The 16,080-nt window shown below is 33.8% G+C and overlaps 1 protein-coding gene across 9 annotated transcripts in view; it reads right to left on the bottom strand.

The window, feature by feature from the left end:
- The window catches only part of hoe1 (OCA2 melanosomal transmembrane protein hoepel1), a 31,187-nt gene extending 15,160 nt beyond the window's left edge, over positions 1-16,027 (bottom strand). The window contains exons 1-2 of one of the 9 annotated variants that reach the window (XM_089463325.1): positions 8,686-8,983; positions 2,315-2,802 (exon numbers count right to left, since the gene is read on the bottom strand). In XM_089463325.1, the coding sequence (XP_089319451.1) occupies positions 2,315-2,388 (74 nt within the window). In that variant the 5' untranslated portion in view covers positions 2,389-2,802; positions 8,686-8,983. Of the gene's footprint in view, positions 1-2,314; positions 2,969-8,656; positions 8,984-15,561 lie in introns of those variants that run through there. The other 8 variants (XM_089463322.1, XM_089463321.1, XM_089463324.1 and 5 more) reach the window with 8 other exon arrangements.
- Positions 16,028-16,080: the final 53 nt, after the last annotated feature.

Here is a 16,080-nt window from a genome sequence, read left to right on the forward strand (position 1 = left end):
CAGGCGCGATTCTCTAATTCCCAATTTTGGCATTAAATGTTTTAATTATGCATAACGTTTATGACACTTGCCATTACACTTTTCACACACAACGCACAAAGCAGCACAGTTACATACACACACACACACACACACATCTAGACGCACTTTCTCTCTCACAGACACACACACATAGAGACAACCTCTGGCACATTCATAATCTCATTTTTAATGTGTTCACAACAAGCTGCCGGGCGACAATGTACAATTTTTCGCTTGCTCTGCCGCTTAGTTTTTGACCTTGTTGCATAGAGTAGGTCGTCATTAACACTGACACACCCTATAGCTGAGATGCGTTAAAAGGGTTTTTGCATTGAATACTAAACAATGGGCAAAGGAATTTATAAAATAGACTTTCTCCTTATATATTTTTATATATACACACATTGTACACATTGTGGCTTATCGCTCCATAATAACAGATCTCTGACAAATAAAAATAAATGGAAATAAAAATAAGTGGATTTACAGAGCATCGAGTAGTCAGTAATGCCTGCTTATCGGTTCAGTTCTCGTTTGCTTTGTTATACTGTTAGTTTTAGTGATGCGTTTTGTGATGATGACCCACATTTTGGTTAGGTTTTTTGGTGGCCCAAACGCTTATGGCTTATTTAAAATTAAATGGACAAAAAGTCGCCAGCTGGACTTTATGGAGGCACGACGGGGCGTATGAGTGATGAGTTCCAGCTAGATATTACGCATACGCCTGCGGGCGCTGCCCCTGCAACCATTTGCCTATTAATATTGCCCTGCTTAAGCACACAAAAGTAAATTGAAAAATAATTGCTAAATAACACGAGATAAGCGAAGACAGCAGAAAGGAGCGATAGAGAGAGAGAGAGTAGGAGTATATGAGAAAGACAGAGTGAGTGGGTAGTGTGGTTGGTCTGGCAACCCGAATAGCAACGGAATTAATTAGAATTTAGCTCTAGCTCGATTTTCTTGCTTAACACGTTTTTTCCTTTAGATTGGGCTTAGAGAGTTGTCAGGACAACGTGACTGTGGGGCTTAATCTTGAGCAGATTTCACGCAGGAATCGTGTGTTTGATTGATGATGGCTGGATTGGATTCAGCCCACCTGGCACACTGATATTCCACTCGCTCTGATATCCTGGCCCTTTGAAATTCAATGATGTGCCCAGATTATTTAAATAATTTCCCATTAAATTGAGCAGAGAGCATTTGTCAGTCGAACGGAAATTAAATGTTTGACATTATTTGTAGAGCTGAGTGCCTTTTACATTTGGTGACACATGTCCTTTTTGCCATTATACTTGAGGTAAATTAGTTGTTAGCCTCAGCTCGCCCACCGCCTCGAGAAACTCTCGCCGCATGTTTATGTTTTCTTTTCTTTTATTTTCTTCTTATTTCTACTTCGTGTTGGGATTCAGCTTTGCGACGCTCTCCACTTGGGTCAAAGGCACGTGCGTTGCTCCTGCCTGTGCGGATATAGATACATACATATATACCTATATACATATATCCAAGTATATGCTTGTTTATGTGTGCAAACATATAATAATTTATAGAAAATAAGTTTGCTGTTCGATTGAGCTTGAACGAGCACTAGATACCCTGCCAGCAGCTGAACTCAAAGTTAGGCTTTGAATTCTTTGGAGACCAAGATAACTTTTTGTGGATTCAATAGCTTGAAGCTTGAGCGACTAGTAGATACCCTGCAAGCAGTTGACATGATTATGAAGTTTTTAGTGGCTAGAGAGTTCCTAGTCTTGGAGCATGATAACTTATTGGAAAGTCAAAAAGTTATTGAGAAATATCGACTAGCACATATCCGGCATGCAGCCGAAAATAACGATATATCGATAAGTCTTTCATCTGTTGTTAAAGGCATCTTGAGGAATCTTAGGTTGGTTAAACAATATTTCTATATGATATGATATATGGATTATTTTATATTTACTGAAGTTGATCTTTTATAAATTTTAGATAGCCTTAGTTTATAGTATTCATCGATAATATAAGAGTATAGATTGGGCAACAAATTTAGTTATATGAAACATTGCGAAACACGATATATATGTTACATATCTTTAGATTGATATAAATGGGGCTCTTATAACATTTAAGTTAAGTTTGATTATTTATCGATAACTTAAGAAAATGGTGACGACAGCTGTCACTAAATACGGCTCAGCTTTTTATTGCGAGAACTTTGTTTTATATTGCCAAACTTCTTTGTCAGCGCCATAGATGGTGCTTATTGCACTGTGGCTATCCCTGTCTCTGTCCCTTGTTTTGAGGCTTCTCAACTCACCTGGGCAGTGGAAACTTTTCGCTCTGGCCTGATGCCTGGCGCTGCAGGCAGAATTTGCCCACTTTCATGCGCATCCTGAAACGCTGTCTGCGGCGTCTCGATTCGCCTCCAATTGCTCGCTGGCTGTGACCCACGCTGAAGCCGTTGCCCAGACGTTTGCTCAAGTTGTTGTGGATGTAGTTGTTGATGTTGTTGCTGTATTTACTGTAGCTGGCCTCGAAAGTCGTTGCTGACTTTAATTAAATTAGCTCGCGTGGTTTTTGTTCACTGAATTGAATTGAGTTTAATTTGCGCCTCTGGTGAAATTACCTAAGACCACAAATGTTGTTTGGAACTGGTTGTGGCTATTTATTAATTGTTATTTATTAATTATTATCGCAAATCACATTCATTTGTATTTTTCTTATTTCTGATTTGATTTTTTTCTTTTTACGTCTGCTGCAAATCGAGTTTGCGCTTTGCCCTAAGCCTTTCTCTTGTACATCTTGCTGTAAGTTTCCTCCCTTAGTATTATTTTTGTTATATTTAATTATTTATTTTTTTTTATATATTTTATCGCTTCTGCACGTTCCTTTCGTTCACTTCAAATGTCACTCGCATTACGCATTACGCATACGCCACGTTGCTTTCACTTTGCTGCTGCTGAAGTGAATGAAATATTCAGTCGTACGTCACTTCAAGTTCATCCGCTGGCACGCACAAAACAGTTACATGAATCGACTCCCAAAAATAAGTAGCACCACCGAGCTAGCGTGGAGTGGCTGACTAAGAGATACCCAAAAACTTTTTCAACTTTTTTGTTCTACAAAAAAGTTCAAGTTTTTAATTTCTGATTTCGTTTGAATAGGGCGTTGCTATTCATGAAATCAAATATTCTAAGTTTGTATAAGAGTTTCAAGAATCCACATACTAAATAGGCTTCATCTAGCTTTTAAAGTTCTCGAGTTTTACTTAAAAGAGCAAGTCTCAAAGTGAGGTGGTTCGATCTACCTTACAAAATATTTAATACGAAATTTACTATTTTTCCATTAGGATAAAACTTTTATAGCATCTACATCTATTCCTTCCATTTATCATATCTAGGCAACAAATCATCATAGCCCATTTCACGCAATACTAGGAAAAGACCAGGATTAATAATAAGTTGACAAATCAGCAAGATAGTCGGCAGTAATTAGAAGTGGGCTAGTGCCAGGGAGCGGGGTGGGCACAGCAGGTGGTGCTTTGCACGCAGCGTGTCGTTCCTTTGTGATGGATGAACCACCCGCGTTGCTCAACTGATTAGAAATCAATGAATCAATATTCATTTACGCCTGGGGCAGATTCTCAGCTCCAATCGCCAAATCACTAGACACATCATGCACATACACACACATATACTTGTAAAACTAAACGCCCTCACGCACCCACACACACACACACTCAAATATGGGCTGCTGTCTTGGTGTAAGCACGTCTCAGTTGATCTGAAAGTTTTTATTAAAGCAGCCCATCCACTTAAGCTCTATTAGACTAGCCTACAAATTTTAGTGTTCGGATAGTTCGTCAGATCCGTCAGTTATTAAATAATAGAAAATAATAAATAGTTATCCAATTACTAATTATTATTATTATTTTTTTATCGTCTACATTTCTATTATTCCATCCATCAATAGAATGAATTGATTCATTCAGGTATCCATCTATCTATCTACTATCCATTCATATCTAAATTTATCCATATCTATTTATTTAACCACTTATCTCTCCATATATCCATTTAAGTATACATCCATCTATCTATACATCTTTCTATCCATTTATCCATGTCTCCGTGTATTCATTTATCATTTATAAATTCATCTATCCATCTATTTCTTTATTAATTCTTATATAATTTATCCATCTATGCATCTATCATCTATATTTCTTGTAATCTATCTATCAGTCTAACTTTCTATCTTTATATTTTATTTTCCGACTGTCCATCTATTCATTTATCTACCTATCCACCTATTCATCTTTCCAACTGTCCATTTATTCACCTATCCAAATATCTACTTATCTATCTATCTACTTATCCACTTATTCCATCTATTCACCTAACTTTCCCTTCATCTATACATATACTCCATCTATCCCTGTAGTCGTTCATCTATTTGATCATCTATCCACATATATTGTCAATAATAATGCGACTTCATATTTTCATGTTTTCATATGTCTGCACCCTGTTGACTAGTGTTACCAGCAGCTCGCGTAGATAATTGTATTGGGTCTGTTGTCGGTCACGTAGCGTCTCGGCTTTGGCTGCTGTTTGCTACTCAATTTGTGTAATGCGTATTAATTTTCAGTTGATTATGTTGTTTGCCAAAAACTAATCCTGATGCAGTCGTGCACCATCGACTAATCGATTAATCGATTAATTAGCAGCCGGCCGGGCCAGAAATAAATGAAGTAATTAAAAATGTGGCCTGGTTGCTGGCGGCTGGAATTTGCCAAAGGGGTTGCTCAACAAATTATGCAAAATAACTGACTGACTGCACACACACACACACACACACAGAGAAACACCTACACACACATTCACGCACACTCATGTACACCTGGGATTAGGTGCTGCGCCTGCTTGGACCGTGATAGGGATATTAAATGGGCTTCCGGTTGGACGCTCAGGCAAGCGAATGACCCAATGACCCAAACCTACACACACACATACAAACACACCGAATTAGAGCTCCTAGCTATAAGCTGCTAAATATAAAGCCAACTCTCATATGTGTTTATTGAAATATAAATGTGTGTGTGTGTGCGCGTATATTATATGCAAATTAACTTTTCCTAAATTTCTTTCGTATTAATTATGTAGCAGCTTTAATGACTTTGCGATTCAAAAAAAGTTTCGACATTTACCCAAAAACAGAGAGATGTTTGCACAAAACGTGAACCGCAAAAACAAAAATAATTTTTTATTTGCTGTGCTCTGAAGTTGAAATACCCTCACTCTACGATTTTTCTAGGTAAACTTTGTTACATTTTATTGAAAATTTGAATTTTAAGGAAGTTCTAAGAATAATGTAGATATATTTCATTTGAATATGGTTTCACGTATTTCATTTTCGGTTTTGAATATTAAAATATATTTTCTCATTTAATTATTCTGCATTTATAATTATGATATGGTAATAAGAGACAGCGTAAGAAATTTTGAAGGTACTGTGAATATAATTAAGGATATTTTTGTGTAAAGAAATTCGTGGAATAGTCCTGAGATAATAGGAGATATCCAGTCACTTTAATTCGAATGTAAAATATATATGATGCTTTCTCTCTTTTCTTCCTCATTTGTGAACAGCATTAAGACAGCGCGACTAGCTGAGTTTTGTCTACCCTTATCAAATCAACTGTTACTGCTGATTAAGAATAGATTTAAATTTTCATAAAGTGGGGTACAAAAAGGTAACAAATTTAGACATTTGTTGTAACCGCTTGGCGCTTTTGGCAATCAGTTAAAAATTTATGAAATTCCAAATGTACGCAACAAAAAAAAAAAAAAAAAAAAGTCTGCAAAGTATTCTCAGAGCAGCGACTGGAAAACTTTTCATGTTGTTTTCGTGCAAAGTTGGAAGAACGAAATGAAAATGAAATGAAAACGAAATAAAAGTAGGTGTTTTGTCAGCAAGTCCCATAACAAGAAACGCACAGACAAACGCACTCACACACACACAAACACACACTCACATGCACGCAGAGACAGACAAGTAAGACATAAGCCCACGCACAACAAACAACAAGTTGGTGTTAAGTTGAGCAAACATTGCTGACTGTGAGATACCCTGGGCTTTAAGTAGAAGGAAGGGAGATCTAATAGAGAAAGGAGAGAGTCTGAGAGAGAAAGTGACAAAAGGACCATAAAGAGTTAAGGCCAGAGTGTGAGAGCTAGAGAAGAGATATGAGTGAGCGAGAATGAGCGAAAGAGAGAGGATAGAGAGTAGAGAGGAAAGAGGGTAGAAACAGATGACTGATACAAACAGGTAGAGAGATAAGAAAGGAAGCAAGACAGAAAGAGAGAGAGAAAGAGAGTTAGTGCGAAAGAGAGACCCAGAGAGAGAAGCAAAGAGAGATGATGGACTGACGACAGATGAGTAAGTGAGAGTGAGAGAGAAAAAGTGCAAGCCAAAGAGAGAGATAGAGGTGATTGTCTGGAATATATTTTATATATTTATTTCATAAAACTTGTCTACTAATTTTTGAATTTTTATTAGTTTTTTCCCCTTCACATTAAATAGGGAAATCGTTAGGCAATACTTAAAGAAATAAGTATATACATATAAAACCTATTTGAGTCCAAATATATTATAGAATTAAATTATATTTACAATTATCTTTTACTCATTTCAGAGTATGAGCTCCGTTTTTCTTAAAGTGTAACTTCTGAGAATTTTTATTTGATGTAAAAGCCCAAAAATTCGTTTTGTCTATTTAATACTCTTACCCAAAAAGTTTTGTGGAAACTTTATTGAAATTGCATGTGCTGTAATAGGTTTATGCTAAGTCATAGTAGATGTCTTTCTCTATGTGTGTGAGTGGGGGCGACAGTGTGTGTATGTGTGTGGTAATTTTTGTGTAGCCTACTTTCAGGTTCAGCTGTCTACTTTTGTCATTTCTTAATGATTCTATCTGCTTGGATATATTGCTTATTTGCGTGGCCAAAGGTAACTGCATATATACATATACATACATACATATTGACATGTACATACAGTTAATTATTGAAGGTGTGTCTCGGTCAATCGAATATATGATTAATATGATTAATATTTATGTGAGATTCTGTCACACTTTGGTCTCTGATAAATTTCCAATGAGGTTAATTGAATGCTGAAGAATTTTGTGGCATCGGTTTTTTTTTATTTTCTCTTTTTCGTGAAACTTTTGGGCAGGTGTACTGCAGGTGCGATGGACTTTTAAATTTCACAAGCTTCAAGGATATGGGTGAAGTATAAGAATAACAGTAAATTGGATAGATTATTTGCTGTTCAGCCAGACAGCTTATAAATAAAACGAGTTGAATAAAGGATAAAAGCTCATTAGCTACGACTTGCAGATACCCTGCAGTCAATAGAATTGTAAAAAATTGTGACAAATTAAATTTAGTCAAACAGCTTGGATAAAAAATAAAAATCAGTGAAAATTTCACGAACGTCATATATAATTTTGGGGTATGAAGTATATGCCAAGTGGTAAACTACTATTCTACTATGTGGACTCCGCTAATTCTTAAAATTTGTTGAGGCTAAACAAAGTGGCAATCATTGGCTTAGCAACAGTTTATTAGCATTAACAGTTTATTTGTATTAACATTTATCAAGTCTCTTTTTTATGGTATATGAAATATATATAGAAAAGCGTTGGCTCGAATCTATTATAGGTCGCTTAAATAACTTATGTGTCATCGATTGAGTGCTAAGAGTAGTTTAGTAAGCTTACATAGTAATAAGGTATATTTATATATGTATATGTACATAAATATATATATAGCTATCAACTATTAACTTCACTTTGTAAACTCTTTATAACAAATATGCACATATATTATATACATATATATTTCTAAGGGATACTGGGCTTTATGAATTTAGCTGAGCAAAGCGTGAAAATATTGCAAATATTGCCATTTGTTGATGCTAAACTATGCATAGTTAACTATGTGAAAAATTAATGAGCAAATATATGATTCATTTACAAATTATCAATTTCATATAAGACGATAGAAAGATAGAATAATATATATTCTCGCCTAAGTATAATGGATTGGGTCGGTTACATTTTACCAGCAACGTGCACATAAATTATAAGTATGTATTTAAACACGTTTTAAAATTTGCATATGTAAATTTTACTTTTTTTGCATTACTAGACTATAAAAATTTGCAATGTTATTATATACCTCTCGGCACACCTCTATAGGTATATATGTAGCTATGCATATATAAAAAAATAGACATACATGTACATATATCCCTATGCAACCAAAAGAATTTATCAGAGGTTTATATATTTATAACCGGTCAGATATATTATTTGGAATTCTAATTGCATTGCCTCATAAAACAATCCATTAATTATTGCTCTTTGTGAACTTCTTCCAAGCACTGAGGTACATAGAATTCTATACCTCATACAAATTATAAACTTAACTCTTTTTTAAATTGCACTGAGAACCTCAATCTCTGCATCTCAGCTAAGGCAGCACTAAGCTTACTCACTAGTTAGACTTAGGCAATTCATGTAGCGTGCAGTGCCCAGGATATAGTCCTATAAAATATAGAATAAGCCGGTAGCTTAGCAAAAATCAGATACCTGTCCCAAGAGGCAACTACTTTACGCACTTTACAACACTTTTGGCTGTTCACTAAATTACTTTTTATTGTTTCAATTTATTTTATTCCGAAAGTTTTTTAATTGTTTATCGCTTCTCAATGTTTGCTTCTCTTTTGACTTTTTAATTAAACATTTTATTTTGTATTCAGCTATTTTGTTTTTTTTCTCTATTTTGTTCTTTGTCACAACTCGCAAACCCGTAAAACGAAAACCGAAGACCGACGTAGAGAGCGACACACAGAGCACGGGAGCGGCACGTCCGTTTCAGCCAAAAGTTGGACACTGAATAAATCTCGGATGCTACGCGCTGTTCCGTAGTCTCCCCCTTCTTGCTCAATAGAACGCTCCGAGTCTGCCTACGCAGCTGTTTTGCCTCTCTGATTGATTGAAAGTCGCATTGAAAGCTAGTTTGCCAAGTTGAATCAAGCATTAGAGCTTTCAATTGCTGCTTTCAATGCAAGCTGTTGAATGTTCTCGATGCGCTCTCTATTTCCAGTCAGGTCTCTCTCTGACATGTGACCTTCCCTCTTGCCCTCTTCCTCTCTCTATCCGTGCTCGGCTTGAACTTGAACGCCTTGGAGGACTCTCCCTAACCCGTTCTTTATCCATTTGCCTATATAATAGCCCTAGCTGTGGCCATTGAACTGTAAATAATGCTTTTTATTCAAACACTTTTATTTTTATTTCAAATTAATATTCATAATCATTCAAAACAAAATTCTTATTAATCTTCATAATCGTATCGATATATGGATACTCATACGTTATATTCACACTCATATTCATATTCATATTCATATTCATATTCATATTCATATTCATATTCATATTCATATTCATATTCATATTCATATTCATATTCATATTCATATTCATATTCATATTCATATTCATATTCATATTCATATTCATATTCATATCATATTCATATTCATATTCATATTCATATTCATATTCATATTCATATTCATATTCATATTCATATTCATATTCATATTCATATTCATATTCATATCATTCATATTCATATTCATATTCTATTCATATTCATATTCATATTCATATTCATATTCATATTCATATTCATATTCATATTCATATTCATATTCATATTCTATTCATATTCATATTCATATTCATATTCATATTCATTCATATTCATATTCATATTCATATTCATATTCATATTCATATTCATATTCATATTCATATTCATATTCATATTCATATTCATAGTCATAGTCTATTCATATTCATATTCATATTCATATTCATATTCATATTCATATTCATATTCATATTCATATTCATATTCATATTCATATTCATATTCATATTCATATTCATATTCATATTCATATTCATATTCATATTCATATTCATATTCATATTCATATTCATATTCATATTCATATTCATATTCATATTCATATTCATATTCATATTCATATTCAGATTCATATTATCATATTCATATTCATATTCATATTCATATTCATAGTCATAGTCATTCATAATTCATATTCATATTCATATATCATATTCATATTCATATTCATATTCATATTCATATTCATATTACATATTCATATTCAATTCATATTCATATTCATATTCATATTCATTTCATATTCATATTCATATTCATATTATATTCATATTCATATTCATATCATATGCATATTCATATTCATATTCATATTCATATTCATATTCATATTCATATTCATATTCATATTCATATTCATATTCTATTCATGTTCTAAGAATAGAATTTTTGGATAATTCTCTATTAGTTTATCAATTGACAAAACAATTTGGCAAAATTTATAAACAAATTATGAACACGCTTTTTCTATTTTTTATGAAGCTACAAAAGCTAAGCAACTTTTGTGTGTTTTAATTTTTTTCCCCCTTAATTTATAGCAATAAAAGTTTCTTGTATGTTTTCATCAAGCTCTAGTTATTTAAGGTACTTTAATAATTTTATTTTTATAACTTTCCAGTATATATATATTTGTTGTTTATTTATTGTTTATTTATAAATAGAAACCTGCCAATGGCCTTAGAATCGAACGAGCTTCAATATATTTGACGAACCAACCAATTAATTTTTAAAAAGATTTGATTTATGACGCAATTGTAAGATCATATACTTTAAAGGTCCATTTGCCGAAGGGGTCGCCAGTGACTTGACTGCGATGAGTATCCTAGTTAAAAAACTATGAAATATATTTGTGCGTATTTAATAAAATTTCAGCTAATTTGAACTTCTTTTCAGAGAAGAACAGATTGATGACAATGAGTGGAAAATTGTAGAAAACTAATATACCAACATACTCACTCGAGAGAGTATATTGTAATAAATACACATATATATATACAGAAACAGAAATTTGATAATAAATGTTTTTCGTGAGTCACGTGTCTCCAAGGTTTCAAGTCCCCTATTCAGTCACATGTCATATCACCCATCAATGGGAGGCGTAAGAAAATCAACCTAACTACGTAGAAAATTCGCAATATCCAACCAAAATGTGCTCAAATTGACAACGAAATATATTCTCGCATTTATTTATAGACTGACAAAACGCACAAAAGATGAAGCAAAGGCAGAAGCAGAAGCAGAAGCCGAGGCAAAAGCGAAAGCTCAAGCCTTAAATCTCGAATGCTCTAATTCTCTGCACTGACAAAAGATAAATTTGTACAAATTTACATCATAGTGTGTGTGTGCATAGGTGTGTGTGCTGAGTTTTGTTGTGCTTGTCTAAATTCTCTCGATTTCTTCGCATTTGCAACTCAATTCAACTCAAGTGTTATTGAATACAAAAATAAAAAAGCGCAAAAAATCAGTGACAATGAAGTGAACATAGATTTATATAGATACACACAAACACTCATATACACATACATATACATTGTACATATATACATATAAGTGATACATAATCGGAGCAGCGCGGGCAGAGTAAGGAGTACCAGTCTATCCCTGGCATCCCTGGCGTATGCGTATTATAATAACTACGATAACATCACATTATTGTGCTGTCCATATACTCTTTAATTTACACTATTTTTAAAGGGGTATGCACAACTAGCAGTGATAGAAAATAATATGTTTTATAAGAAATATTTTGCAGCTGTGTTTTATACAGGGTATTTCAGATATATTAAATATAAAATACAAAACAAAGATGAAAAAATATAAAAAGCAAACTTAAAATACAATAGTTCAGTATAATGGGATAGTAAATGATATGAATTATATTCACTATGAATTTTTTCATTTCTAATTTTCTAGGGTATCACTCGGTCGTCACATTTACAGCCTCTTGTTCTCATATTTGTTGCGTTTCTCGAGCCACGCGCTGCCTTGCACTTAAACCACATTCAATTGAAATTTAAGCTCCTTTATTTTGCAATTTTCACCCCGCCCACAATCATTTAATGAAGATGAAAGGCGCAGTAGGTGAACAGTCACTGTGAACAGGCGCTCTCACTGTGACCGAGTGTCTCGAATGTGACATGTGATACGCCAAATGGGTGCAGCTGTTGCATACCTGACTTTGAGTGTTTTCTGCTATTGAAAAGTACTAGGAAATGCATTTAGCAACAGGTAGCAGAACGAGCTGAGAACATGGATTAGAATCCGTAGAGTGGGTTAGAAAAGAAGGTTATCCTTAGGATATTACAAGCTGCCATTTATTTTCTGCATAGTTGACTTTTCTGTGTACGGCAAAGCGATTCACTTAAATGCTTTCAAAGTGCGACTGATGCTAATTAGAAATAGCTAATTGGAGTCTATACTAATTAGAATTTAGACTCTTCAAATTTGGGATTGAGGTAAGGTATGAAAAACTTCATATTAGAACCAGACTAGTAAGCATTAACCTTAAGTTCCTCAAGGGCTTTCAAGATTCGGCTCAATGCTTGAAGTGTTTGCTTCTATAGAAATCTGTTGTTGGCATTTAAGTGTGCTTCTACAAGATGCCAATTAGAGAGACCCTTTATCCACACGTTTGGACAATTTACATTGATGGGAGCCATGTAAATGTCAGACCTATATGTTGTACAATATATTCGGACTTAGTTCAACCTGTTTTAATCGCTTCCAAAACACAAAAAGACTGGAACTTGCACGGAAGTCGACACACACACGTGCACACACATGGACAGACATGTTCATACACCTGTATTGTAATCCAACACCTATTCACACCTGGTCGGGCTGGCAAACAATTCGTTTCACAGAAAATTCTTGGCGGAAAACCCACAATGCACAACCGGAAAAGGGCGCTGAAACAGAAACTGTGTTAGCCGTGTTTCCGCACACACTCATGTGGTCAGTGTGTGCCACACCCACTGCCAGCCACGCCTACTAGCCCAATGTAATGGCACTTGGTACATCATATCAGGCCACCTTGCTTTCGACGTGTTTTCTTACCTTTTGTTTGGTTCTATTAAAAATTGATCACGTGGTAATTGCTTTTGCCACTTTTCTTTACCTTCCTAGTCTCGCTCTCTCTCTCTCTCTCTCTCTCTCTGTCCCCTTTAACTATGTTTTCTCTATACGTCTGTTTCCCTGCCTTTCACTCTTTTAGTCTTTAGTAGTCTGCTAGACAACTTTGCCGCCATGAAATAGATAGCCTTTGTCACTGCCAAGGCTAACAATTCTGACCTACAAATTGAATAAAGAAAAGCCTTCTATTTATTTCTTGGAATTTAATGACATTCAAGCAGCTTAAAAAGATTCTAAGCAATTTAGTTTAATGTATTATTAATGAGAAAAAAAAAAGATTTTTTTTTTTGAATCAATAATCGATTTAGTCAGGGGCTATATTTATGACCCTCTATGAAATTATTTAACAGTTAATGTGTTGGGCTGAGTCATATACTATGTTAAGCATATATAGCAACTGATTGATATGAGTGTTACGTATATTGATTGATTGATAGACTTATACATATACATATGTATGTACATATCTGGTTTGTTCCTGGTTTTTGTGATCTATAAACTATAGGATAATTTTATGCTTTTTAATAGATTGATTGGATGACTGTGCATACCAATATAAATTAATTGATTAACGTTTATGTTTGAATAATTGGTAGAATGATTGATCGATTGACTGACACACATATTTCAAGTAGTTATCAATAGTAATAAAATTAGAAATAAATAAAAAAAAAAATTATTTAATTTTTTTTAATATTTATAAGAAAAGTAAATGAAAACTAGAAAAACCTCGCTTAAAATTTTCCATAAGAAAAAATCTTGCTTCCATTTCCAAATATTGTATAATGCCTAAGCTGTAATATTTGTATACGTCTCTTCTTTAAGCTTAGCTTTATTTAGACAGCTTTATTATCTTCTTCAATTAGATCTAGCTGTGAGTTTTCGTTGCTGGCGGAACTTTTAATTGAAATCGGACTATAGATAACGCACTCTTATGCCTAAATTGGCATTTATGTGGCTCAAGAGTCGACATTTAAATTGCCAGCGGCATAAATGCTATGAATATATGAGCTATATTTATAGGTCTATTAATTTTCATGAGTGGGCAGCGAAAAAAAAATAAACAAACAAAAAATACAACACGATTCTACGATTTATGTTTACGGATATTCCCCGACCGTAATATATTTCACTTAAAATAACTCAGATGCATTCAGATGTTAAGCACGTCTCTCATAAGTCTACTTTTTAGGTAGCTGCACTCATTAACTGTTCTCTGAAATGAAACTGTGAATAATAAATAGGCTGTCATCCATCACTATTCGAATTGCTATTGACACTAATTCTATATTGTTATTATTTATGTAGAACTTATTTTTAATTTTTTAAGTTTTAAATTAAATTTTTTTATTTTTTATTTTATTTTGAATTTTTTGGTATATTGTGAACAAAAATTTTGCATTTAGGCATTTAGATATTTGTATATATTAATTGAAAATATTTATAATATTTAAAAATATATTAATTTTGTATTATTATTTTTTTGAATATTTTATGATTATTTTTGTAAAACGTGAATAATTTATTTTTAATGATTTTTATATTTTAAATTGTCTGTAAGCCTTGTTTTTTATTTATTTTAATTTTTTGCTTATGTTTTGGTATATGTAGAATTTTTTTTAAAAGTATTTTATTTAATTGATTTTATGTATTTTAAAATACTTTGTTTTGTAAAATATTTTTATTATTAATTTTAATTTAATTTTTCTTTAGCATGAATATTATGTACAATTGTTTTTTAGTAATTTATTTAGTGTCATTTTTAATAGATAACTATTTTGATTTATGAGTTTGTATATATCAAATGTATATGTAATTTATATTAAAATTTTCCAAAATATAGCTACAGCTATTTATTTATTTTTCCACCCTGGCAAGGCATGCTGAGCAGGGCAAGGAATCGATATAGATCCAATCTGCTTTCTTGTATATCTATGCTTGCCATCTTCCTCTATCTATCTGGTTGCTGTCCTCTGCCATAAAAATATAGATAAAGCCATTTGTGTCACATTTTTCACAATTTGCTGGGCAGAATAAATAAAAACTCTTGTTGTCGACCAAAAATGTCACTTGAGTTGGGAAAACTAAGCCAAATGAATAATTTGCCGATTTGTTGGAATAGTCTTCAAGCGGAAAAGATTTGATTTCCAAGAAAAGCAGCACTAAGGTCCTGAAGAAAAGGGGCTCGAAGCACGAATGCCCAATAAAAAGTACTTAAGACCAAATCAACAGACGGGGAAACGTTCCCAATGCCATTAGGGCCAATTAAATGCTCGAGTTGCTTAATTGAAAAACTTTCTGTCAGACAAATAAAAGTGGCCGCACGCGGCGTATACTTGATTTGGATAAAGGACCTGCGACTTACCAGCTGCGACGATGCTTGGCATTGAAGTGCAGCCAGCGTACGAGATCCTGGAGCTTGGTATAGCGATCCGCATCCTCATCGGGATCGTTGTCATCGTCCTCGCCATTGGCCGCTGCAGTTTCCAGAGGTTGCAGGTGGAAGGGATCATACGAATGATCTGTGATGGTAAAGGTGGGCTTTGAATACGTGTAGGACGACGACATATTCGCTTGGCTTGGAAAATTCTAATTTTCTATTTTATAATTATTTTGTATTTAAATTCATGTATGCCCCACTGCGTCTCTCCCGCTCTTCACTTGTGCCGCACTTTGTTTGTCTAGCATTTTCCAAACATTTTTTGTTTTCTTATTGAATTTTGCGAATTTTCTTCACGTTTTGGCTAATTAAAATGCGTTGGCACCACTCGGTTCGCCTTTTGGCTGACATCGAACCGCGGTCGAGCTCTGCGTTGCGTCCACTGAAAATTGATTCGATGGAAAAAAACTGAAAAGTGACATTTGTTGTGGCGAAGCATGGAAA

Source organism: Drosophila arizonae, chromosome 3, assembly GCF_054131065.1.
Source record: "Drosophila arizonae isolate 15081-1271.41 chromosome 3, UAZ_ARI_1.0, whole genome shotgun sequence".
NCBI lineage: Eukaryota > Metazoa > Arthropoda > Insecta > Diptera > Drosophilidae > Drosophila > Drosophila arizonae.